The 27,868-nt window shown below is 40.4% G+C and overlaps 1 protein-coding gene across 12 annotated transcripts in view; it reads left to right on the forward strand.

Moving 5' to 3' along the window:
- Positions 1 to 27,868, forward strand: part of ncoa2 (nuclear receptor coactivator 2) — a 282,597-nt gene that overhangs the window by 161,978 nt on the left and 92,751 nt on the right. For 8 of the 12 annotated variants that reach the window (XM_048528564.2, XM_048528571.2, XM_059645878.1 and 5 more), the window contains exons 1-3: positions 3,679 to 3,789; positions 9,867 to 9,974; positions 23,008 to 23,180. In XM_048528564.2, coding sequence (XP_048384521.1) covers positions 3,773 to 3,789; positions 9,867 to 9,974; positions 23,008 to 23,180 — 298 coding nt within the window. In that variant the 5' untranslated portion in view covers positions 3,679 to 3,772. Of the gene's footprint in view, positions 1 to 3,678; positions 3,790 to 9,866; positions 9,975 to 23,007; positions 23,181 to 27,868 lie in introns of those variants that run through there. The other 4 variants (XM_048528567.2, XM_048528568.2, XM_059645879.1 and 1 more) reach the window with 1 other exon arrangement.

Consider the following 27,868-nt stretch of genomic DNA (forward strand, 5'->3'; position numbering starts at 1 on the left):
GTCACTTTGAGAGGGGTTACAGTAAACCTGAGCTATCAAAGTTTAAGTAAAGTAAAAGATTTGTTGATTTCTTTAAATTCTGCATGTAAAACATAAATTCAGGCTATTTTGTTTGGGGTTGCATGAAAACTGCCAACTGTGTGTTTTGTACAGTGTGTGTGGTAATATAGCAATGCAGTGTGCAAATGTAGCAAACTTTCCAGCAATTGTTTATGCCTGTTAGTGGCCTATTTTTGAGAGTCAGTCATTCAGCACAGAAACAGACCCTTTGGTCCAAGCAGTCCATGCTAAACATAACCCCAAACTAAACTAATCTCACTTGCCTGCTCTCGTCCCATATCCCTCCAAACATTTCCTATTCATGTACTTATCCAAATGTCTTTTAAATGGTGTAATTATACCCATATCCAGCACTTCGTCAGGAAGCCCATTCCATGTACAAACCATTCTGTGTAAAAGAATTTGCCCCTCAATTTTTAAATTTTTAAACCTCTCCATCACCTTAAAAAATGCCCCCAGTCTTGAAATCTCCATCCTAGGCAAAAGATAACTACCTTTTAATCCTATCTCTATCCCTCTTTGTTTTATAAACTTCTATAATGTCACCTCACAACCTCCTATGCTGCAGTGAAAAAAGTCCCAGCCTATTCAGCCTTCCTTTACAGCTCAAATCTTCCATACCCTGAAATGTCTTGGTAAATCTCTTCTGAACCCTCTCCAGTTTAATAATGTTCTTCCTATAACTGCGTGACCAGAGCTGGACCCAGTATTGTAGAAGAGGCTTCCCAAGATATAAATGTTTGGTATGAAGTATTTTTCTAGTTTGTCTCAAACTAACCTGGATTATTCTTTTTGAGTTTCCTGACTCAGCAGGCACTTTGTGGATGGAGGGGTCCACTATTGCCCAAAACATTCTTCATAGAATAGAATCCTTACAGGGTGGAAACAGGCCCTTCAGCCCAACAAGTCCACACTGACCCTTGGTGCATCCCTTGCTGCACATTTTCATTTTTCAAAGTTGAACATAATAACCTCTGATACAAATTGATGAAACCTTCTCCTATTTCTGATAATAACCTTGGGCACTGATTCCCTTGCTCAATCCGAGGTCACGGTGAGTGGGAACGCAGCATTAAATCCTTCATGCCAAATTTTGTACAATTTCTACAGAACAATAAAGACAAAGACCAAAACTGATCCATACAACAAAATAAACATGTTCATTTGAGTTTGCTCCATTGTTTTCCAACATGATACTGGGCAAAAGCTCTGATGTATTGAGATCGTTGACTGTAAATTAGACATTGAGAACCATGCATTTTGGGAACAGGTTAGATTGATTGACTCTACTGAACCTACAGATGCAGAGTTCTGCTTGTGTAGCTAGGTCTTAACAAGATTAGGCTCTTCCTTGAAACTAGAGAGAATCCTTGATGACCTGTGGCTGGAACTCCCTTCCTATTAGCCTTGTTGATGTTCCTATGCCCCAAGGACTGCAGTATTTTAATGAGCCAGTTCACCATCAAGAATTAGGAACGGGGAACAAATGTTTGCCATGCTGGCGAGCTCCACATTTCGTTAGCAATTTAAAAAAAACTCGACTGAACAAGTTTCTAGGAGACTGTTCGAAAGTGCCCTGTACTGCCTAAACTCCAAATGAAATCTGTGCATTTGCTGTTTCACCCAAATATTTCTTGAGGGAAGTGTTGAATTTTTCATTCTGAAGGGACATTTCATAATTCACATTGGCACCTGAATAAAGTTGCACGTTGCTAAGAGGTTGCATTCTTTGCTTTTAGGCCCGGAAGGCACAAACTTGTTGCTACAGGAATTGAAAATTGTAAGATCTCTACACTGTCAAATAGCTATTTGAGAAATTGAATGTCCAGACATGATAAGAATGCAATGTTATATCTTTCTGACAGTACTTTGATGGCTTGTGGATTCATATTAGCCACATATCCAGCTCCAAGAGGAAATCTTTAGTTTGGAGACTGCAGCTTTGTTCACGTGCATTAAGGTGGAGTGCTTTGGCCACTGAGAGGTGGAGGTTGAGGAGACTCCTTGCAATGATCTTCCCTGTGACAGACAGTAGGAACTCGTCCTGTAGTTACCGCAGTCAGGCTTCTCATCCTTCTTTAATGTTGACACAGTCATATCATTCTTGAGAAATTCACTAAGATCCTTGGACAGCACCTTCCAAATCCACAAAACTAGAAGGACAAGGGCAGCAGATACATGGGAACACCACCACCAGCAAGTTCTCCTGCAAGTCACTCATCACCCTGAGTTGGAAATATATTGGTGTTCCTGAGTCAAAATCCTGGAATTCCCTCTCTAAGAGTATTGCAGGCCTAACTACAACACGTGGACTGCAGTGGCTCAAGAAGGCAGCTCACTACTGCTTTCTCAAGGGCACTTTATTACCTGGTAATAAATGCTGGCCAACCATTGCCTACGTCCAAGTGAATTTTTTAAAAAATCCTTCATATGCACTGCTTAATCCAGGTGAAAGATATGAGTCTGTGAAGATGTGCCAGGACTATGTTTCTGCCATTGATCGGAACTTCAGGGTTTCTAACAGCTCCAAAAGCATCTTTGTTCTTTTCATTGCTCAAAAGCTTTTGAAATTGGATTCTCGGCAGTGGTGTGCTGTGCCTGAGCTGGACTGGGTATTGAGGGTTAGGTGTGTTCAAGTCAAAGATTATTGATTGTAGAGTTCTTTAAAACACCCAAGAATTGACTACCTTCCTCCTTGTTCCCTCGTGAGCATCTCTCTATGCATGGTGATCAGCTGGATTGATCATAGATTGTCCGGGCAAAAGATTGTATTGTTAGTGCTGAAGAAACCATGCAATAGGTTGGTGACTGAGTTGTTAGATCTCACATGCTCTGTCTATTCACAGATTCTGCTTTGCTTTGATAACGGTTTTTATGCTGTAACTGCTGGCTTTCGTTTGCAGTGTGCCAAACTTTACAGTTTGCAAAAGTTTTACCAGATTCAAATTGACTGAGGAAAAAGGCACTTGAGGTCCAGGATCTGGAACCTGGAAGTAAGATCACAGTTTACCTGGCAGCAGTGACCCCCATAATCTCATATACTTATGAGACTTGGAAAACTTAGGAAGACTTCCAGGAATTTGCAGAGATGCAATTGAGATATACAAGCTGCTGAATAACTAATTTAACTGACCCTGTAGTCAACACATGACAGCATGTGCTGGTCACGCATTACACTTATAAATCAGCTCCAACCAGTTGAATTGGGGTGGAAGCAAGCCATCCTCAGTCCCAAAGGACTGTCTAAGAGGAGCGGGTAAGGTGGAATCGAACTGCTAATTGTTTGTTTGAAGGAGATCTTGGTGTTGATGAGAGAAACAATAGGAGTTAATGTTCTGAGGAAGGGTCACTTGACCCGAAATGTTTACTCTGATTTCTTTCCATAGGTGCTGCCAGACATGCTGAGCTTTACCAGCAATTTACGTTTTTGTTTCTGATTTACAGCGTCTGCAATTCTTTTAGCTTTTTTTAGGAGGAGAATCTGTTTCATTTTCTGTGAAGATGCTACGTTTTTTGCATTGGCTACGGGTCAGAATTTCCAAAAATCATAATGCTAAGAAATCCATAAAGAGTGTATTTATTTCCCTGACTTATAGAGCACATGTTCTCCTTCTGCAGAATTGTTGAAGTTCAGAGAATTCATTTGCGGAGCAGTGAAAATCAAAGTTAAAAGACACACAGTTGCAACTTCTCGGAATTCTGTTTATGCACCATGCAAACTTCTTATAGGTAAATCAATTTTTGTTTTGCCAGTTGAGTCCCCTGCACCTGATGGTTTCTTGGGTGCCAACAGATAAAGATGCCTCATCTTACTGGACAATTCTTTGTAATTTAAGTGTAAAGGCATCAAGATGCAGACTGATTTGTGTTTTCAAGTCTTGATGGGCTCAAAAAAAAGCACTTGCAAACAGATGTGTGGAGAAAAAAGCATGCGTGTGTATGTGCGCGCGCACACATGCATGCACATTCCAATTGAAATGTGTGGGTGGCAACTTGGCACTGCCACGTCTTACTACCAATTGTAGCCAGCTTGATTATTGCAAATAGAGCCTGAGATCTTCTAACACCTTACTAATTGATCAATATCTTTATTTATTTGGCTCTGGGAAACGTTCATTTTTAAAATTTAATATAGCTGTTTCATTTTCAAAAAATTCCTTTTAAAAGGCAAGCAAGTGCAGTGGATGTGTGATTGCATGTCCTTAAGCCACCTACCTCTGTTTTTATCATGCTACTGTGATTATGGAGAATCGAAATCAAAGCAATTTGTAAGAAGTTGGAATGTTAGCCCACTGCTCCTTTGTGTTGTATAAGGATTTAGAATACTTTAGTTCTAACTTTCATCTTTGTTGTTTTTCCATTAGGTTGAGGTTCATATCCTTGAGTCATTACCAACGTTTAACTCTTTAACTTTGTCAGTCTTTTCCTGTATGTTTTCCTGCCTGGTTATATAATTTCCAAAGTGAGAATTCCAAAACTATTGACACTGCTTGAGGTCAGAGGTATCTGAGAAGTAACCCGCATGACCAAATATGGCATTAAGCCTACTTTTGTTCTGGCCCACAGAGTCCCCACCCATTCCTGTCATCTGTGCTTGTGTTTCTACAGTATCTTTTAAGAACTGTTGGTCCAAAGAGTTGTAACTTTTGGGGATCTCACATTTTTATGTAATTCCGTGTAGCGCACTCATTATCAAATGTATTCAGTAGCCAACGTACAAATTCTGGATAACAAAGTGTGAAGCTGGATGAACACAACAGGCCAAGCAGCATCTCAGGAGCACAAAAGCTTTGGATGTTGCTACTTAAGTCAGGTAGCTGAGAGAATGTATACGTAGTGCACTCTGATTTTAGTAAGAAATTAAAGCCCTCAAAAAAAGCAAGTGCACAAAATCAGCTGACAGTGGTGTGGGTTCATGTGGTTTCCACTACTTGAGCATCAAAGTATTGTGGAAAAGGCTGCTGAAACTCTGGATAAATGACAAAACTGCCTTTTCCACCATGCTTCTAAGGTTTCCTTGGCATGCCTAACAGTATTAAGGCAGTAAAGTAGGGAAACATCTGTGGCGTTTGATCCCCAAAGTATTGGTAGAGCAAATAAAGATGAAATGAAAAATATTCTTCACAGCACGGCACCATGAGCCTGTATGTGTGTTGGTGTGTGTGCATATTATTAGCACTGACACTGTAATTCCACTACATAGTGTTTTGACATAAGCTAAAAATACTCTTTCCAATTAGCACAATAACCAGTTAAGTACCTTTCCTATATATAAAGTTTTAAATGAATAGATCTTGGGTTTCTTAATAAATACAGTTATGGATTTCTATTGCAACCAAAACTTTGGGTGACACAGTGGCTCAGTGGTTAGTGTTGCTGCCTCACAGCCTGAGGGATCTGAGTTCAATTCCACTCTTGGATGACTATCTGTGTGGATTTTACGTATTCTCCCCAGGTCTGCGTGGGTTTCCTCCCTCAATCCAAAAATATACAGGTTAGGTGAATTAACTGTGGGGAAATTACCCCCAGTATCCAGGGATTTGCAGGCTAGGTGGATGGGTCATGGAAATACAGGGTTACAAGGATGTGTGTATGGTAGTGGGTATAGGTGGGATGCTCTTTGAGGGATCTGTGTGGATTTGATGGGCTGATTGGCCTGCTTCCACACTGTAGGGATTTTATTATTAACTAATTATTGCATCTTGATCGATTAACATACGCAGTCAGTAATCGAGAATCATAAGTACTTATCCCACTAAATACCCTCAACACACTGCATTTTAGTACAGTGTCTCTTCGAGAAAAGAGAGAGTTTCTTCTCAGAGATTGACTTTCTAAAAAATAAATGCTTTGGCCGGTGGTTTATTTTTGTCATCAAAGGGATAAAGCCATAGAGTGTTCTAGAGTTTGTTATTATGATGTTTTGGCATATGTTGTTAAGTCAGTCACCATGCACAATCGAAGCTGAAGTCTTTCGAGGCACGCCTTCCTCAGGAAATACAATATTGATGTTCTTATAATCATACTTTGTTGAAAGAGCAAGTAGTTTTCACTCTGAACAGGTGTAGAGACGATTTTCAGAATTGGGAGCGATTGGCTAGGAAGTCTGTTCTTAACAATTCAGCTTGTTCTTACAACTAAACCAGATAAAACTTAAGTCCGACAAGCAATTTTGATATAAAGCATTGCCACCATGATATATTGTTGTTACACAAATATGGAAAGGACAAGGCCATAATAGGGATACATTGGCACGTGGTACCTGTATGTAGAACTAGCGTTCAGTTTGACTGATGAAGTTTAAGTCTATCAATCATATTGATAGTCACATCACCTTGCATGAGAAGGTTCATATGAAAAATGTGGACCTTTTAAAGTTAATTATTTTTGAGCAGTTTCTATTTGTCTTGTGGATTGTGTTGGCACTAATTTGCTCATCATTGAGGTTAAACATTGTTTTTTTTCCCACTTTCGCTCTGACAACACATCCTCCTTCACGTCCTTTCCTGTTTGTTGCTGCTATACTTGTCAGTGTGAACAATGCTCAGGAATCAGGGATAAAAAAGTAGCAACCAGCAGAGTAGCAATGGAGCTCGGTAATATTTGACAGAGTTTCATTCTGGGAAGTGTTCTTAAATTTAAATGTTTCTCTGTCACTTTTTAAAATCAAAACATTTGGAAATATTTTATTGTTTTTGAAGTTTGCTCAAAGCTATCTGAAAGATGTATCCATCAATGTGAATTAAAATTGAGATAGTAATTAACTTGATGTGCGTACTCCCCTCTACCTCTGTACATCCGTTGTTGTTTAACTATGCATTTGCTTTCCTTTTTGCACATCATTAAGAATAATGCAGAGAAATAATCATATTCTTGTTAATCTTGTTACATTCAATTTCTTTCAGACATATGGTTTGTAATGTCCAGTTTAGTATGTTTGTAAGTAATTTGTGCTTAAATGTTTGGAAAGATTCAGAGTGGTGTTCAATTTTTATTCCTGACTTAAATTTGGTAATGAGCTTGTCAAGCATGAACTGTGTACCAATTCATTATTAATAGAGATACTGTCAAAATAAAGAAGCCCCTCAGAAGTCTAGCTGATCTAGCTTCCTAAACTCAAACATGTCAATAATAATCAGTGGGTTTGGCAGCTTCTTTGAGAAGAGAAAAATTAACATTTACTGTTTGCGATCTCTCATGAAATTTTACCACAAAAATTGCACATGAACAACGCCGTTAAAAATGTGAGCAGGGCAATGAATATTTCCTAAGAATGAAGTTCAGAAGTAGATATATCATGAAATGGGTATCGTTAGTTAGAACATGAATGAGTGTGTTTTTCACAGCTTTCCTTCAAAAATAGAGATCGAGCCAACATAAAAAAATAGATTTGAAAGAAAACATTGAAATGACTGTCAGGAAAGGCTGAATGAGGTGCGGCTCTTTTCTAGAGAAGCTCAAAGATTTGACAAGTTAGCAAGGGGTTTAATGGTGTCATTATAAAGATGTTTCCACTTTTTTGAGGGAGGAAATGGGCAGTAGGAGACCAAAACAATGACCATAAATATAAAATAATTGCTGCTAAATCCAATAAGGATTTGAAGAAACATTCAAAAGAATGAGGTATGTTATACTTAACCAGAAAGTGATCACAATATGGAACTTGTATCCAAATGAAATAATTGAGGCGCACAGCGTAGATGAATCTAAGGAATGAGAAGTGGGTGGAGGGAAGGATATGTTGATGAGGTGAAATACAGTGAGTAAAGAGAAGACTTATGAGGAGCATAAACAATGACTGCAGAATTTGCTGGATTGAGGCTGTTTCTACCCTGAAGCTCTGGGCAGAATTTTCACAGCAACGGAATGATGTGGGCATTGGTAAGAGTGTTGGGAAAATTTGAGTGACATTGGCAGTAAGGAAGTTCTGAATGTTAAGAGCAAAACAACCAAGTGGGGAGACTGCAGAAGGACTGGGACAGGCTCGGAGCTAGGCTAAAACGCAGCAGATAAAATGTAGTGTGGGAAAGTGTGAGGTTATGTACTTGGATAGGAAGAGTAGAGGCTTAGACTGTTGTCTAAATGGGAAAAGCTTTGAAAATCTTGAGGCAGAAAAAGATTTAGAAGTCCTGGTTCAGGATTCTCTTAAGGTTAACATGCAGATTCACTTGGCAGCAAGGCAGGCAAATGCAATGTTTACATTCATTTCAATAAGGCTAGAATACAAGAACAGCATCTACTCTGTCAAGCCGCCTACAGACTTTGTATTGTCGTAAGATTGCACCTTATTCTTCCAGAGCCATAGAGTTATACAGTACAGAAACAGACCCTTCGGTCCAACCAGTCCTTTCCAAAGATAATCCCAAATTAAACTAGTCCCCCCTGCCTGCTGCTGGCCCACATCCCTCCAAACTTTTCGTATCCATATCTTCGTCCAAATGTCTTTTAAGCATCGATACTTCATCAGGGGGTTCATTCCACATATGAACCACCCCCTGTGGGGGAGGAAAAAATTGCCTCACTTTTTGTTTTAAAATCTTTCTCCTCTCACCTTAAAAATATACTCCCAAGTCTTGAAATTCCAATTGGCAAGCTCAAATTGAATCCCATGTGATCTAACTAATCTACCATGCAGAACCTTGTCAAAGGCTTTACAAAAATCCAAACAAACAACATCTATTGCTCTGCCATCAATTTTTTTGGTAACTTCCTCAAAAAAAACTCAAGCAAATTTGTGAGATGTAATTTTCCTCACACAAAACCAGGCTGACTATCACTGATCAATGTTTTTCCTCTAAATGTCCACAATTCCCATCTGTTACAAATATCTCCATCAATTTACCCACAGTCAGACTCACGGGTCTTAGTTCCCCGATTTCTCCTTCCAACCTTGCTTAAACAAAGGTACAACATTAGCCACCCTCCAGTCATCAGACACCACACGCGCAGTTATAGATAATGCAAATATTTCTGCAAGGGATCTCGAATTTCCTCCCTTACATAATGGGTACAACCTCAACTGACTCAACCCTAGTTAAAATAATTGCTCTGTACCTGGGATTAACTGAGTGAACCTACCCCAGACCGCCTGCATTGCAATTATACATTTCCTTAAAAGGCCTTAAAACTGTTTGCATGATTCCAGCTGTGATCTGACTAGAGCTTGTGTAGTTTTAGCAGGACCTCCCTATTTTTATACTTCTTTCCTTCTCCCTTCCCATTTCTCATCACTTTCTTTCTGTATTGCCGAGCATTCATCTAGTCTGTGAATACTGCACAGACCTGATGGTAACTCTGTTGTGGTCTTTTGTGCTGGTCCTCGGGGAAGAGGACACTGCAACTTTGTACCCAGTTAGTTATAAACTGCTTTTTCAAGGTGACACGTGAATAAAGTATTTTTGCCCTGTATTTGTACTGGGCCCCAAATATTGACCAACAGGCTCAATAACTCTGTTGAAAATACGATTATCTTTGGGACTGAGAAACTTTTAAAGAGTCGGAATAGGCCAGTCAGCCCTTTGAGCCTGATCTGCCGTTCAGAATGAATATGGCTGATCACAGAGTGATGACTGGAATTGTATGTGAATAATGACTAGCAATGGTGAGTATGGGCCTGTCGAATTTACTGTGTTCATTGAACCGGTCCATAATTGACCTGCATTTTATGCTTCATTAACATCGTGTCTGTTATTGTGTCAAGGAGTAATAATACAAGCCCAGTCGTCAAAAAAAGTACTTGCATCAGGTATTTGTGAATGTGGAGTTCTTTTCTAAAGTGCTAATTGACACATCTCTCTCAACTTTAGCTGCTTACATGTCCCCAAGATGAGTGGAATGGGCGAAAATTCCTCTGACTCTGCGAGATTAGATTCAAGAAAACGCAAGGAATCACCATGTGACCACCCACGACCAAGGTAAGACCCATAGTTGCGGTATATGTTTAGCTAAAGTAAGGGCATGTCATGCGAGTTTGAGTTCTTAACTCCTCTCTTTCAAAACTGCATTTGTCATATATTATAATAAAGGTGTAGTTTTAATTTGTTATATTCACTTCCCTGAAATGTTTTGATATCCTTGTTTCCATATTTTGGAGTCTGTTTGATGTAGGCCTGAGTGAATTAAGAATATGCTATGATCTGATTGGATGCTGAGAATTGGATTTTCAGGTGCGCAATAGCACTGCAGTTTTTTTCTTTGTTAACACATTTACGGTCTTGGTTCAGTGCTGTTCCTACCAAAATATGCATACACATTTCGCTGGCATTACTCAGTGGACTCTAATCTGGAGCAGATGCCTCAATTCAATGTGTATCCCCTTTTCTTTCTCTCACGCCTGCTTCTTCTCAAGTCCAGGCACAGTGAAGCCAAATTTAATCTTTTCAGAAATTGGCCAGCCTGGTTGTTTGAAATTGTTTAGCACAGCTGTAAGACTGTTTCTGGTAAAGTGGCTGCATGAATAAAACTGGATGATTAACCTATTGGTCTGGATTTTGTCACCACTGGCGAAGCAAGGTCACCACTGACTTTGAAGAAAGCCACCCAAAAAAGATGCAGCAATCTCTGTGGAAACAATTCCCTCATTCCCAATGGCCGCTTAAATCTGGTGCCAAATCTAGACTGTATTATGATGTGCAGCAACAGTGAATTCAGCACATTGGCAGTCAATCAGTCACATTAAAGTATCCACACACTGTAAGCTAGGAAGCCAGAAGTATTCAGAATCTTTTGCATTCACCTTAATTGTTCATTTTGGTAAATGTGTGATGCAGTTAAATTAGAGATGGTAAAACTTTAACAAAAATAGAAATTGCTGATGAAAGTCAGCATGTCTATGGAGAGAAAGTAGAGGTAACATTTTTGGTTCCAGTGTCCCACCTTCAGAAAGGTAGAAGTGGGCTGTACAGGGTTGGGGGTGATGAGGTAGAAACTGTGGGGTCGGCGATCCCCAGAAACAGTGAGGTTAGTGACTGTCACGGACACACCAGCCTGATGCTCAATGGTTGGGTCCAGGCAGAGATAATAGGTTTCTGAGAGCCGACGCTCAGCCTCTGTAATGTAGAGGTCAGGCCACCAGACATCAACAGCACCACCTTTGCTGGCAGGCTTGCCACAATATCAGGGTTGGAACTGGGAATACAGAGTGCAGTGAGTTCAAAGGGACGTGGGCTTGAATGGGTAAGGGAGACAGAGAAAATAAGGCATCCAATGTCAATGTTGACAGTTCTGAATGAGCACTTTGAGTGCAGGTAGAAGACCAGAGGGGGGGGGGGTGGTGGTTGAAGTAGAGGGAGTGTGTTGGAGTTGGGTGAAAGGTCTGAGAGACAGTGAGGACTCCTATCCAAAGAACTTGGGTGGCACGGTGGCTCAGTGGTTAGCACTGCAGCCTCATAGCGCCAGGCACCCAGGTTCAATTCCAGCCTCGGGTAACTGTCTGTGTGGAATTTGCACATTCTCCCTGTGTCTAAGTGGGCTTCCTCTGGGTGCTCCGGTTTCCTCGCACAGTCCAAAGATGTGCAGGCTAGGTGGATCAACCATGCAAAATTGTCTGTAGTTCAGGTTATAGGGGGATGGGTCTGGGTGGGATGCTGCAAGGGGTGGTGTGGACTTGTTGGGCTGAAGGGCCTGTTTCCACACTGTAGCTAATCTTAAAAAAAAAACGGACATGAAGGCAGAAGAAGAGCTCAGCATCATATCGTGCCTGAAATACTTTGGGGTGAGGGTGCAGAGGAACAAAACTAAGATTTTTGCTGAGTACAGAACATTCAGAATCAGTGAACAGAACATCAAAATAAATAGTAAATACTGGACAAGAGGTAGGGCTATGAGAAGGGATCCGAGACAGGGTGGGGAGGAAGAAGAATCATTAGACCTGAAAGGCTGACTTTACTTTCTTCCCATGGATGCTGCCAGACCTGCTCAGTTTCTCTTGCAATTTGAGATAACAAGGTGTAGAGCTGGATGGCCACCGCAGGCCAGGCAGCATCAAAGGAGCAGGAAAGCTGACGTTTCAAGTCTGGACCCTTCTTCAGAAATTCCCCGTTTCCGTTTGGTAGTTGCAAAAAGTTATCACATCATTACAAAAATGGTTGTACCTAATTTAACAGGGAGCAGCCCTTTCCCAGGGTTTTTAAAGTGAAACCTAGCAGGGTTAAAATGGAAATTTTTATCAGTTCATGATTGCTAGGAAGATTGCAGTTGTGGGAGTCTTTACTTTTCACGTTATGGAGGAAAACTGATACATTCATGGCACATTTCCTTGTTATTCTATGCTCTCAAAGTTACAGTCAGTTTCAGTGCAACAATTATTGCAAACGCTAACAGTTCTGCTGTCAATGTCACAATAAAATCTAGACTAAAATAAATAATCAGTCTGTGTAAAAGAAAACATGTGAAAAATGCATCATTAGGGATGTGGGCAGGGTGAGGATAGAACCTGATGAGAGTTACATTTATGAATGCAGCTACCAAAGAAATTTTGAGCCAGGTACTAAAAGCATAAATTCAGCTCCTAGAATATGATGCAGAAACCATTAGAGTCCCAATATAAGCTGGACTATGTGAAAAGCTGAAGAACCTCCAAGCTGGAGTGTTTAGAATGGGGAGGAAAATTGGAGAAGGAAAACAAGTAAGCAATGTTGATCAGACACAGTTGCATCAGAGGAAGGAAAAACCTTAGCAGAGGTGACAAACAATATTATGGATAGATGTAAAAAACAGTAAAAGATTCAAGAATTTAGTCAAATTGTCTACAGATTCCTGACAGCAGTAATGTACTGGAGAATGTATAAATGTAGAGAGCAAAAAAGCACATAACCAGTGCAGTGTGGTTGTAATACATTTTAAGTTTCAGGCGGGCTAGGAGAAAGTTTTTCAAGCCAGAAAAATGCTTTTTCAGACATTTATTCTGGGCGCTTTTGGGATGATGTTTTAGAATCAACAAGGGGGCAAGACCATTCTTGATTTTTAGCGTTGAGGCACAAACCAAACTTAATTAATCTAAATGAAATGCAATATGTTGCAAATAGTGACCATCATGCAACTGTTTATTTATATCAGCTTTGAGAAGGAGAAACTGAGACTCACTGACTTGAAAGAGATGAGAAATAAATTGACCACATTAAATTAATGGAGCATCGAACCAGTAAATCTATGAATAATATGCAAACATTGAAATGTTCGAAGAGGTATTTAGTTTTGCACAAAGCCAGTGCACACACCAAAAGATAAAGCTACACATCTTTTCAAAAAACTGTTTGCAGTTAAAAAAGCATGATCAACACAGTTTGCACAGCTGCGTAAAAGTGGAAATGTCTCGAGCTGGGATAATTTTTGAGAACATGAAATATAAATAGATACAAAAGTGCGTTTAAAAAGAACAGAGCTGGGGTAGAAGCTTCTCATAAATGTACTAAGAAACAACTATGGACAGTGAGACTACTAATCCATTGAAGATAAGTCGACACTATGGATAATAAGGAAAAGTAGGACTTGTTAAAGCTGTACTTTTCAACCAGTTTTCACAGTAAATCGAAAGACCATAGTTCATACGAGAAATAAAATGAGTCAAAGGGTAGAATTCATTAATTTTTAAAAATATGATAATTGAAAGAATAATAGGCTTTAGAGTAAATAAATCTTACTAGGACCTGATGACTCCAAACCTGGGTATTAACAAAAACTTTTACTTACGCAAATGAGACAAACAGCTCTGAGCTGGCCCGATGTCACGGAAATGACCTAAGGAGGTGTGAATAGCGGAATACAGGACTCTTAAGATCTGAATTGCTCTAATCCCACATTGAGGATGTTATAGGGGTCAGAGGGAGGTGCAGGTGCCATCACTGCACGGAAATGTGGTGATAACAGCAGCACACATGCAGACACTCCTGCAGCCTCTTGTTGGCTGTGTCTATACTTGCGCAGGGGCATTTTGCCACCAGGATAGACACTCCAGTCAACAAAATGAAATGGGCAAGGAATTGCTGATGTGCTTGCCATGATTTTGCAGAATGAGAAGTGAAAGAATTACATTAAATTAAAACCTTAAAGTAATGGCTGAATTGTGTTACAATAAGAATATAAAATTTCTGGATAAAATCAAAAGGATTTACACAAATTATATCTGAGCAGAGACAGTTTGGAAAAACTGAATAGGCTGGGGCTCTTCTCCCAAGGCAAAATAGACCAGAGAGGTGACCTGATTGAATGTTATCTTTTCAGAGGTTTCTTACTGTAGGTGGATAGTGTTTTCACTCGTGTGATGGATCAAAAACCAAGGTCCATCAATAGAAGATAGTCATTAATGATTCAAAAAAGGAGATCAGGAAAACCTCCTTTAGTTTGAGTTATGAAACTATGGAATTTGCCACTGCTTGGAGTGATTGAGATAAATACATTTCATGGGAACATAAAAGAAAGAGAGGAGCCACGATTCCATGAAATGAAAGTAAGTGTCTGTGAAATTCAGGCCATATTGCATCAAATGATCTGTCTCTGTACTGTTAATTTCTCACTGTGTGGGATAAGAATTGTGCTGTTAGTTTGAAACATTGCAAATACCACTCAATTATTTAAAAAGGAACAGAGGGTACAAGCTGGAAAGGCCCTGATTGGTCAGTTACATTTCCAAACATCAATTGTGGTCATGTTACTGAAGTCTATTATTGGTGACTGAGCTTTTAATCAACTCTGAGCTGGTCAAAGAGAGTTGACATGGATGTTTGAAGTGTAAGCCTGATTTGAACTTTTCTGAAGTTACTGAGAAGATTTAGAATGAATGTTGCTCATGTTGTAATGCCCATGGAGACATGAAGGTATTGCAAATTTATTAAAATCTCTCATCTTTCTAAATAATGGACTATAATGGATGTAATTTGGCTGCCAAACGGTCACTTAGCTTTTGTAACTGCGAGATGATTTAAAATTTCTGGAAATTTCCAAAGAAGATTATGCAAACAAAATAATGTGCATGCTGGAAGTCTGAATTTAAAACTGAAATTACTGAAGAAACTCAGCGGGTCTGGCAGCATCCATGGAGAGAAGGCAGAGTCAACATATTGGGTCCAGTACAGAATTGTCTGTTTGCCTGGAGAACAAAGAAAGCCTGGCAGAACTTGTTATCTACAAGGAAGTGCTAAAGACTTCTATTGGCCTTTTATTGTGCAATATATTTTTGAGCACGTGATTGAAATTGCTTTGTGACTGTGGAAGATTATTAATTATCTTCCATTAGGTATTAATGATGATTTGTCATGGATCGAAATTACACTGATTTCAAAACTCTTAATGTGACACCTTACCTGCTTTGAGCCACTCTGCAAAATGACTTCAGAAAGATATTCCCAGCTGAAAGACGGCAGGTATTATCGTGTCTTTGTAAGAGCTGCAAGGTTTTTAAAGGATTCCTCAAGCTTGTTTTTCAAAATTCCAAGTTTTCTTTGAACAAACTTGGATTTCTGGTTACAAGAGTTATCAGGATCTGCCTACACAGCTTGTTAAATGGCCTTGGCTTCAAAGGAACCCTACAAATCAATCCCAATTGTGAACTCAGCCATCTGAACTTATCTGATCTGAATAGGTAGATTTGTAAACAGGTGGGGATCAAGGCGAATGGAGAAACTGTTGCGAGGTTGGGTAGAGTATTTGTGAATTGGGAGGCAGCACATTAGAATTTGATGATTATAAAATATTGGTGTTTTGCAAAAAGCTAGGGGAGAGACCATTGCATGGCCCCTTTAAAATGTGCTTTTTCTATGCTTGGAGATGTCTCTGAACAGCTTGAAAGTTTGCAAGTGCAGAGAGCACTGGATTTCAAACATCTGTATTGAAAGGCCATAGCGTTAGCAGGCCAAGCAGCACTTTTGACAAGACAACAGGTTTTTGAATTTTGCCAATCAATTTAAACAGGTACTTGGATGTCAAAAACTGTATCAAATTTGGATCAGATGGTTCTGACAACCTAGGACCAATATGATTGTAAGAAATTGATGTGGCATCAGGGGTATAAAAGAAAGTCACCAGAACTAACTGCCATCTGCTAGGAATCTGCCCTTAGACAATGTACTATCTGTTTGCAACTGTACCACCGCATTCTTAGCTAAGATTCCTGACAAAAGAATTGGCACAGGAAGCATTACTAACAGAAGAATTGACAAAGAAGAGACAACATTCTGGAAGACGTACCCTAGCTGTAATTTTGAGACACAAAATTCTGCTGTTTAGTTGTACAAATGGGACACAGATTTATTGGAACAGCACTCCATTAGAATTTTGTTTTAGTTGGAAATAGTAGTTACGAAGGATTTGTTCAGTTTGTTAATAGTTTAGTTAATTTGCTAACTGTTAGAATTAGATAATAAATTGTTACTTGCTGATTGTAAAGTCAACATCAGGGATTTATTTGATTTAACCACTAGAAATTACTAAAAGACTGGTTGTATCCCTTTTCGCACACCTTTTAACAGAGTACATGACAAGGTGCTCCTCTTTGGGTATTTTAGTTTTGCTTCTCAGAGGGGGCTGAACCTACACATTATAACAAAAAGCAGGAGTTGAGGATTATCAAATCAGCTGTGATCTCATTTGAGTGGTAGCACTCGATGGGTTGAATGGCCCACATCTCATATGTTCTACCTTGAGGTATGGACGCCTCCTCTTTCACTTGCAGATTTGACTCTTCCAGACACGTGGATCGTTACTACTTCTCTTCGGTAGATGGACCCTCTTAAATTATATTTTTCTTGGACGCTTGTTGTTCATTTGATGTGGTGATAGACCTTTCTTCTCGAATGTGTGTGTGTAGGTAACATCTTGAAAGTCTACAGCAGGTGACATTTGAATTGATTAGACATGAATGGGGATGACCTAGATGCCAGCAGAAGTTTGGGCACATGTCAAACTTCTCAAAATTGCACAATGCTGATTTATAGGCAAAGATGAAGCAGAATTGGGAATTTCTGCCGTAAAAGATAGGATCAGGAATATGCCTTTCAGGCCCTTGAGCCTGCTCTGCCATTTGATATGGTCATGGATGATCATTGAGCTCAATACCCTTAGCCTATCCTCTCACAGTATCCCTTGATTTCTTTAGCTACAAGAACGATGTCTACTTCCTTCTTGAAAAGACATCATGTTTTGGCTTCAGCTTCTTTGTGTGTTAGTGAATTCCACAAGTTCACCACTCTGAAGAAATTCTTCTTCTTCTCAGTCCTAAAAGGTTTAGTCCTTATCCTTAAAATGTGACATCGCTGGTTCTGTACTCCCTTGCCATTGGGAGCAGCCTTCTTTCATCTAACCTATCTAGTCGTGTTAGAACTTTATAGATTTAATGTGATGCCCCCTCATTCTTCTAAACTCTACTGAATATAGTCCACACTGAGTCAATTTCTCCTCATGTCAGTCCTGAAAACAGTTTAGTAAACCTTTGTTACACTCCCTTTAAAGCAAGAACATCCTTACTCATATAAGAAGACCAATACTGCACACAACTTTGCAGATGTGGCCTAACCAATACCCTGTATAATTGCAGCAAGACATCCTTGTTCCTGATCTAGAATCCTATTGCTAGGAAGGCAAACATGAATTTTGCTGCTTTTACTGCCTGCTGCACCTTTGTACCTTTCGGCGACTTGCACACAAGGACACTTAGCTGTCATTGAACATTCCCCTCTCTCAATTTGCAGCCATTCAAATAATTATTTGCTATTTTTGGTGCCAAATTTATCCACATCTGCCATCTGTCTAACCACTCACAGCCTGTCCAAATCACATTGCAACATCTCTACATACTCTTTGTAGCTCACCTTTCCACCCAGCTTTGTGTCATCTGCTAATTTTAAGATATTGTATTTAGTTTCTTCATCTAAATCATTAGTACGTATTGGGAATAACTGGGATCCAAGTATTGATTACATTCTTACTTTGTTTCCTGCCTGCTAACCGATTTTCTCTTTGTCTTAAATCATGACCCCCAATCCCATATGCTTTAATTTTGTATACGAATCCCTGATGTGGGGATTTTGTCAAAAGCTTTCTACAAATCTAAATAAACCACATTTATTGGCTCCCCAAGATTAACTCCACCAGGTACATCCTGAAAGATTTTACAGTAGATTTGTTAAGCATGATTTCCCCTTTCTAAATCCATGCAGTCTGGTTCTGCTCCTGTTTTATAAGTGCTATGCTTTAAAATCCTTGACAGTGGACTGTAGCATCTTGCCTACCACTGATGCCAGACTAATTGGCCTATAATTCCCTGTTTCCTTTCCATCTCCCTTTTAAATAGTGGGGTTACATTTTCTATCCTCCAATCTGTGGTAACCGCTCCAGAGTGTGAAGAATCTGAAAGATAACCACCAATGTATCCACTACTTCTAGGGCCGCTTCTTTAAGTACTCTGGGATGGAGATTACCAGGTTTTCAGCATTTATTAGCCTTCAATCTGATTAATGATCTTTTACCTCTGTCTGTGTAACTGTTAGTGTCTGGAAGGTATATAATTACATTTTGCACAAGAGATTGTTAGGTTGAACAGAAGGAGACAAGGTGAGATTAAAGATAGCACTCAACACTGGACCCCTCCCCCCACCCCAAGAATGCATCTTCATCCCCCTACTGTATGTTCTTCAGAAAGAAAGGAGGAGAACACGCCCCCATCTACATCAACGGAATTGAGGTTGAGAGGGTGGAGAGCACCACGTGACGATAACCGACGATCCATCCTGGATTCCCCATGTAGATGTGACAGTCAAAAAGCACAATGCCGCTGCCTCTTCAGGCAGCTCAGGAAATGTGGCATGTCCATGAGATCCTCCTTTAACTTCTACAGAAGCGCCATTGAAAGTATATTGTCCATGTGCGTAGCGGCCTGGTACGGCAGCTGCTCTGCCCAGGACCATAATAAACAACAGAAGGTGGTGTGCACAGCCCAGACCATCGCAGAAGCCAACTTTCGGTCCGTGGACTCAGTTACATGGCTCGCTGCCATGGAAAGGCTGCCAGCATCATCAAAGTTCCATCTCACCCTGATAATGACCCCCTACAACCTCTTCGATCAGGCAGAAGATACAGAACCCTGAACACACACACCAGCAGTTTCAGGAACAGTTTCTTCTTAGCCATTATCAGTCTGACGAGTGGACTCTCGAGCCTCAAATAATGCTGATCTTGCTAATGCTGATCTCACCTTGTGCAAGCCCTGTGCAATGTAACCTGTATGTGTCTAAGTCTTTTTGATCTGTACATCTTTGCTCATTATGATCTGCTTGTGCTGCTAGTAATTAAAGCTTTTCACTGTATATTTGGTACACTTGACAATAAATTGGGTAATAATTAATGAGGCAAACTTGATTAGGGAGTTTAACAAGAAGAAATCTTTAGCAGGCAGCGACCATAGTATGATAGAATTCACCCTGCAGTTGAAGAGGGAGATGGCATCAGATGTAGTGGTATTACAGTTGAGTAAAGATAATTATAAAGACACGAGGGAGGAGCTGGCCACAGTTGATTGGAAGGGGAGCCTAGCAGGGAAGTGAGTAGCGCAGCAATAGCAGCAGTTTCTGGGGCCAAGTTGGGAGGCACAGAGGAAACTTATTCCAAGGAAGGAGAAACCAACTGAGGGGAGCCTCGGTGACCGTGGCTGACGAGGAATTTCAGGGACCGCATAAAGGCAAAAGAAAAGGCATGACTGATGAAGATCAGTGGGAAACCAGAGGACTAGGAAGCCTTTAAATACCAGGTGTCAACTGGTTAAGGGGGAATCTGGCCATTAATATAAAGAGGAGATTGTATGAGTTTTGCAAATGTGTGAAATGTAAGAGAGAGGCAAGAGTGGCAGTGAGACTGCTGGAAAGTGAAGCTGAGGAAGTAGTCATGAGGAACACAAACAGTGGAGGAACTGAATGGATACTCTGAGTCAGTGTTTATGGTGGAAGACATCAGCAGCATACCAGAACTTCAACAGTCAGGAGGTAGACGTGAATGTAGTGGCTATCACTGAGGAGAAGCTACGGGGACCCTGAAAAGTTTGGAGATGGATAAATTTCCTGGGCTAGATGGACTACACCCCAGAATTCTGAAGGAGATAGCTGAGGAGATTGTGGAAACGTTTATGCTCTTTCAGGAATCACCAGCATCAGGGACCCACTGAGAGGACTGGAAAGTGGTTAATTTTACGCCCATGTTTAGGAAGGTAAGGAGACAGAAGGCCTGTTAGTCGACCTTGGTCCCTAGTAGACTTTAGAGTCAATAATTAAGGATGAGATTGCAGAGTACTTGGAAATGCATGGTAAAATAGGGCTCCATCAACATGGTTTTGTCAAGGGGATGTCATGCCTGACAAATCTGTTAGAATTCTTTTGAGGTGTTAACAAACAAGATAGACAAGGGAAAGCCAGTAGACATGATCTGTTTGGATTTCCAGAAGGTCTCTGATAAGGTGCCGCACAGGAGGCTGCTAAATAAAATAATAACCCATGGTGTTAGGAAAGGCCTGGATAGAGGGGACATGGAAAAGACGTTCCACTAGTAGGACTGAGGGCATAGCCTCAGATGAGGAGGAAATACGAATAACGTGGAAGTAATGCCACAGAGGACTGTGGAGGCAGAGCCATTGAGTGTATTTAAGACACAGAGGTAAGGGGTTGAGGATCATGACAGCCATGATCGAATGGTAGAGCAGACTGAATGGTGTGAATGGCCTAATTCTGTTCCTATATCTTGTGGTAGTACACTTTGGATTTAGGAAAGACAAATTGCAATGCTTTGAATGATTGTGGAGGAGCACAGTAAATTGAATGTTAAGATACACATTTCTGAAAGAAATGTAGGAACAGAAACAAGAGTAGGTTATTTGGCCCTTCAAGTCTGCTTCATTCACTGTGATCATGGCTGTTCATCCAACTTAGTAGCCTATTCCTGCTGTTCCTGCATATCATTTGATTTCCTTTAGCCTAAAATGCTATGTCAAACCCTTCCTCAAAATCATTATGTTTTGCTTCTGATTGCTTTCTGTTGTAGTGGATTCCACAGACTTGCACACTCATAAGTGAAGAAATTTCCCTTCATCTAAGTTCTGAATGGTTTCCCTCACATCCTTAAGCTGTGACCTCCGGTTCTGGACTCTCTCCCACCACTGAGAATGTCTCTCCTGCATCTATCCTAAGTAACCCTGTTTGAATTTTCTAGCTTGCTATGAGAGCCTCCCTTATCCTGAACGCCAGAGAATGTAATCCTAACTGATTCAACTTCCCCTCTTGTCAGTCCTGCCAACCCACCTGGTCACTCAACAGTCCAGAGAGCTCAACATTGAGGCCAAATTTCAAATAACCTTCCCACCCGTTCCCCATCTCCTGTTACAGCCCGACCTCCCTCCTTCCATTCCACCTTCTGACCCTCCCTTCCAGCCACCAACCAGATTCATCCCTCCCACTGATCAACCAGGTTGAACCTATCACCACCATTCCACCTCCACCACAGCCCCACCCCCACATGCAGCCCTGAAGAAGGGTTATACCCAAAACATTGACTCCTCCTTTCCTCCAGATATACTGCCTGACTTGCTATGTTCTTCCAGCCTCCGGTTTGTCTACCTTGGATTCCAGTATCTGCAGTTTGTTTTGGCTCTAATCAATTTGGTAAACACTTGCTGCAGTCCCTGTCTAGCACCAACATCCATCCTCGGATAAGGAAATCCAAACTGCATGCAATAATCCAGTTGTGGCCTCACCAAGACCTTGTATGTTTGCAGCAAGACATCCTTCTCCCTGTCTGTGCTTTAGATTGTCTTGCTTTGAAAGCTAACATATCATTTGCCTTTTTTCCCCACTTACTGTATTTACATGCTTAACTTCAGTGACTGGTGTGCAAGGATACCCAGGTCTCATTGCACATTCCCTTCTCTCATTTCATAGCCATTCAGATAATTATCTGCCTTCCTGTTTTTGGCTACCAAAAGTGAATAAACTCACATTTATGAAATTTAATGCATGTCTGTCAAAGGTTTTTCGTGCCTGTCAAAGATCATCAGCAAAGCTGATGAACTTTTACCTTTTCTTAATGGGATGGAATACAAAGACAAGGTGTCTGTGCTCATGTAGAACAATAGTATGACACCATCTTGGATATGGCATTCAATTTTAAGAGCTTAACGTCAGGAAGCATGTATTGGTACTGGAGACAGTTCAATGTTTATTCAGCAACATGGTAGTGGTGCTAAAAGCTTAACCGTGTGCGCCAGTTCATGAATTTGGATTGCATTCCCTCAAAATTATAAGGTGTTTAAAATGATTCAATGTATGTAATCAAGTAATTACTACTTCTGGTGGAGAAATCTTTCACAATAGGGCACGATCTTAAAATTACCTATTAGGCCATTCAGGAATTAAATTAGGGAGCCATCTTCTGTAAAAAGGACGGTGAACCTTGATCTTCACTAAAAAGCAATAAATGTTGAGCTATTTGAAATTTTCTTATCAGGAAAGGACATCAAGGGGTTGGATTAGTGGTGGGTAGTGGCATTGAGTTACGTACCAGATTAAGCTGAATGGTGGAACTGGTTTGAGAGCGTCTCTGGCCTACACCACCTTCAATGATCATTTGGTGATCGAAGAAAAGATTTAAGCAGTTAAACTCAGATTTTTTTTTTTACTTTTTCATTGAGTGACTTGCCTGTGCTGCAGAGCAATACTTGCCTACTTTAGATTATTGGAAATCAGTTTACAACTACTTTGTACTGAAACTTGTACAATTAATAATGGAAAACAGTATATGTGAATTTATTATCTTTCCTACTTTAGCTTAGGTAATCTGAGAATGTGTAGCTATTCCTTTGAAATTTTGTTTGTTCTGATGTAGTTGTGCTAACATCACTATTTAAATTGCTTACATACAACAGAGCAAAAATTTCTTCTGTATTTCAAGCACTTAGCATTGATGCTTTTGTTTCAACAGTCCTAAACGTAGCACTGAGAAACGTCATCGGGAGCAAGAGAATAAATATATCGAGGAGCTTGCTGAGCTGATATTTGCTAATTTTAATGATATTGACAACTTCAACGTAAAACCAGACAAATGTGCAATCTTGAAAGAAACTGTGAAACGAATCCGTCATATAAAAGAGCAGGGTAAGTTGCTTAATGCACATAATTATCGAGTTGAATGTGATTAACATAAGGTACATATGTGTTGTATTCAGTTAATCAAGTTCTAATGAACAAAATGCATTGATTACTGTTCTGATTTTAGGTGCCTTGTTCATCATAGACACACACTCGCTGAACTTGATCAACTTACACATTTCTAGAGCTTGTTATTATTACTTCAGAATCATTCGAGGTGAAAGGAATGCATGCGTGAGTGAACTAAGTAAAAGTTCAACTTTGTCTCAGCAGTATAGGTCAAATCCTTGAAGTTTATCTTCATAAGGCTGCAGTTTTGGCTGTAATTGCATGGATTTTCAGAAGACCTTTGATAAGGTGGCTCATAATAAAAGTTGAATAAAGTCCGAGAATGTGGAAGCAGGGCAGAATGAAGTGGCAGAATCGATTGCTTAGTTGGCTTCATGAGAAAACTGAATAGGAATAAACGGTAGGCGTTCAGAGTGTTAGAAAATAGGAAGAGGTGTTCCACAAGGATTGATGCTGGGACTATTGCTATTTACAACTTGTATACTACATGGCCTTTGGAATCAAATACAATTTGTAAACTTGTAGATGGCACCAATTGGGAGAGGAATATACGATACTGGGCGGGGAGGAGCTGAAACAAATTACAGAAGGACATTAAACTTGCAGAATGGGGATACTAATTGGCAAGTTTAGTTCATCATAAATGAGTGTGAGGTGAGAATTTTGAGAATGAAGAATAAGGGAGTATTACAGTTTTATTTTTGAGGAAAAAAATGCCAAAGGTCAAGCCAGGCACTAATTTTTGAGATAAATTTGAAAAGTATTACAAAGCCTGCTAAGGCAGTGTGCAGTGGAGAGGGCGCGGAGAAGATTTAGTGATATCCAGAAATGTGTAGATTTATATATCAGGAAAGGAATTGACCGGTTGTATTTCTGCTGTCTGCTCTCACCTTATCCCTTCTGTAGCTGTCACAGGTAAGTAGTGTTGACCTGAGGTTGACTGACATTTTTCCTCTCTTGGCTATAGTCTTGCCATCTAGCCATTTTTTTTTCCACAAACTTCCCATTAGCTAATTTCCATTATTCGTCTGGAACTGCAGAGGCGATTGAACCAGAGAGTATTGATAGGCTGAAGGGAAAAGTGGACGAACTTCTGTGGGAGAGTAGACAGCATGGTTCTGACTGATTTTGAGATGTGTGAATGGAGCAGAAACCATTGCATTGAAAAGTTGGGTCTGTTACTTTGTCATATATCCTGAGTCATCTGTCTCGACTTCTGGGAACATATGGACTCGATAACCTCTCAAGCTATTTTTGAAGTTGTCATAAATATCAATTTTGGGGAGGAAAATGTAGATACAAATAGATTAATTAGTCTCATGAGTGCAAGTCCTCTAAATCATTCCACTTTAGTGGAGATGCTAGGCATTGTATACTGTGGCTTCTTAAATGCATTAACTGTAATTGTGACCTAATCGAGCTATATATCTTCTGCTTTCATCTACAGCAGTGAAAGTCAGTACTTCATCCCCACCCTATTCGTGGGTGGTATTTCATTTCACTTCACACAAAGAATGAATTTGTAATAATTAAAAAAAGAGATATTGGTGTGCACCATCCATAAAATGTACCTTAATTTGATTTACTTCTTCATTTTAATGCCTTTTATTCCAGTTCATGTTTTCATAATAATGTGTGCTCTAGTGTGTTTGAAATTAATTCTCATGATAAGAACTGTGGTTATTGTTCACTGTAGAAATTCTAATTGTCTCTTATCAGAATTAGCCATTTATGTTTATATTTTTATTACTGCGAAATCAAGGCCAAGGTCCAGAATGCAGATTCAAAGATTAAAAGAAGTGAAAGGGAAGGCTAGGAAAATGAGCAGTATATGGGCAGATGGCACCAAGTTACTTTTTTAAAGGCCTTGTGCATTGCAGAAGGAGGTAAACATTAGGGCCAGTGGGAGTAAAACTTTTGAGTTATTGGCAAAGAAGATTAAATAGGTCATATTATGATCAGAGATAGTAGGAACTGCAGATGCTGGAGAATCTGAGAAAGCAAGGTGTAGAGCTGGATGAACACAGCAGGCCAAGCAGCATCAGAGGAGCAGGAAAGCTGACGTTTTGGGCCTAGACCCTTCTTCAGAAAATTTTCTGAAGAAGGGTCTAGGCCCATAAAGTCAGCCTTCCTGCCCCTCTGCTGCTTGGTCTGCTGTGTTCATCCAGCTGTACACCATATTAAGATCAGCTTTGATTTCAACATTGTAAAAAGATGGTGTATTTGGTGCTCCAACAAAACTGTGTTTAGAGGACCATCAGTCAGTCTCACTGACATAATAGGAAACAACGATAAAGTAAGGTGAGTGGAGACAAATTGAGAGAGGTAGAAGTTTAAGGATGTGTTTAAGCAAATAGTAGACTCTCTCCTGTATCTCTGTACATGATTTTTTTTGTTTGTGCACAGGTTTTGTGTCATTTGCTAGACCGGCGCCTATTCCCATATCTAATTTGCCCGGAGAAGGTAATGGTGAGCTGTCTCCTTCAATTGCTGCAGTCTTCAGGGTGTAGAGACATCCATGTACTGATAAGCAGAGTTGCAGGACTTTGACCCAGCAACAGTGAAGGAATGGTAGTATAATTCCCAGTCAAGATAATGTGTGGCTGGGAGAGAAACTTGCAGTTCTGTGCACCTGCTGCCCATGTCCTTCTGGGTGGTAGAGGTCGCTAAGTTTGGAAGCTGCTATCGAAACAAAAGGTGGGCTCGTTGGTAAGGACCCTCTGGTCCACCCAGCTATTCCCAGTCTTGAGCAATACTATAATTGCATGCTGTCCACCTATAAAATGTGAAAACTTCAACTTCCTATTTCAGTACTTGGCATCAATCACTCTATTTGTGATATCTTGAAATAATTTAACAAATGCACTAAGCCATGTAGATTAATGGGTACTTAGTAAATAAGTATTTACACATCTGCATTATTTCTTGTGCATGGATCCAACACCAGTAGCTTTGTTTTGCAAAGGGCTAACAAAGTGCAAGAATAGGATGGTTAGTGAAAGGCACAATAGAGGAAGTGTTTTAAAGGGTGAATAGAGAGAATAACACTCTAGTAGTTAAATGACAGACTGCCAATTGTAGTGATAAAAATTGAAAAATAGGAAGAAACGTGGTGTTCGTGCAATGGAGGGAGCATGTGAGAATTTGCAAACTAGGCCACAATTTAAATCAGCTTCCTGGGGAGGATGAGGTGCTGTGTGGGGCTTGGTTTCATCCGTGTACAGGAACTGCCGAAACTTGGGAGAAGATAATGTGAGGGCAGTTGAGAAATTGGATTGCAGAATTTATTGACACTTATGATGGGAAATGGAAAGTGGTCTGGCAAGTAGACAGTACCTCCTGTTTTGACAGAATGAAGCAAGAGAAGTTTTGACGCATAGACTTTGTGTTTGACCAAATGGCTTGGTGCCATGACTTGTGAGCTAGTGGTTTTGGTAGAGCCAAGTGCAGTCTGCAAACGGATGGGTGGCACAGTGGTTAGCACTGCTGCCTCACAATGCCAGGGACCCGGGTTCAATTCCAAGCTTTGGCCTTGGTGTAGAGTTTACACATTCATCCCATGTCTGCGTGGGTTTCCTCCCACAGTCCAAAAATTTGCAGGTTAGATGGATTGGCCGTGCTAAATTGCCCGTAGTGTTCAGGGATGTGTAAGTTAGGTGGGTTATAGGGGAATGGGTCTGAGGGGATACTGTAAGGGTCGATGTGAACTTGTTGGTCTGAAGGGTCTGTTTCCACACTGTAGCGATCCTATGATGATGAGATATGGAAACTAGTGTTATACTTCTGCATAGTGTTTCCCATTCTTGGTACCTCCATCCGGCAGTTCCATCTGTTACTTTGCACGGCAGTGTATATTGGCCTCTCAACAAGACTAGCCTAAACCTCATCATTGGTTCAGGCTGGATGATTGACACAACAAAGTCTTTCTGTTCCTGTATCATTGAGCATTGTTCAAACAACTCAATGTATGCATTATTAGTGAGCCACCACTGCTCAAAGTCAACACAGTGTGGAGCTGGAGGAACACAGCAGGTCAGGCAGCCTCTGAGGACCAGGAAAGTCGACTTCTGTACAATGATCCTGACCCGAAACATTGACTCTCCTGCTCCACTGAGGCTGCCTGACCTGCTGTATTCCTCCAGTTCCACACTGTGTTGACTCTGACTCCAGCATCTGTAGTTTTTACTATCTCCAAGCCACCACTAGTGCCTCTTTATCATTACTCTGGGTAATTCAGGAACAAGACAAAACAGGCTACAGAACGCACATTTGCAAAGTTGCCTACAAAATGTCCTGGCATTTCAGAGCTCTGTTGTAAGATTGAGAGTGAGATTTAGTAAACCATATTTCTCAATGAAATTCGCAAAATGTTCGCTGATCTGATCCTTTGAAAGAGACGTAGGATGTTTGAATGAGAGTGATGTACTTTCTCGGCAGATTTTGCTAGAATAGGCAGAAGTAGCCGTTGATGTATGCCTTGTTTTCCAATCGGGAATTCAGTCAGTTGGAAGCTGTTACTTTGCCTGTGGTAAATTTGAGTTGGGTACGTGACCATCACATTGAAAATATCCAGGGTGGTTGATCGGGTTGAGCAGCAAAACAGTCAGGAACTCATGAGAGGATTC

The sequence above is a fragment of the Stegostoma tigrinum genome, chromosome 5 (assembly GCF_030684315.1).
Source record: "Stegostoma tigrinum isolate sSteTig4 chromosome 5, sSteTig4.hap1, whole genome shotgun sequence".
NCBI lineage: Eukaryota > Metazoa > Chordata > Chondrichthyes > Orectolobiformes > Stegostomatidae > Stegostoma > Stegostoma tigrinum.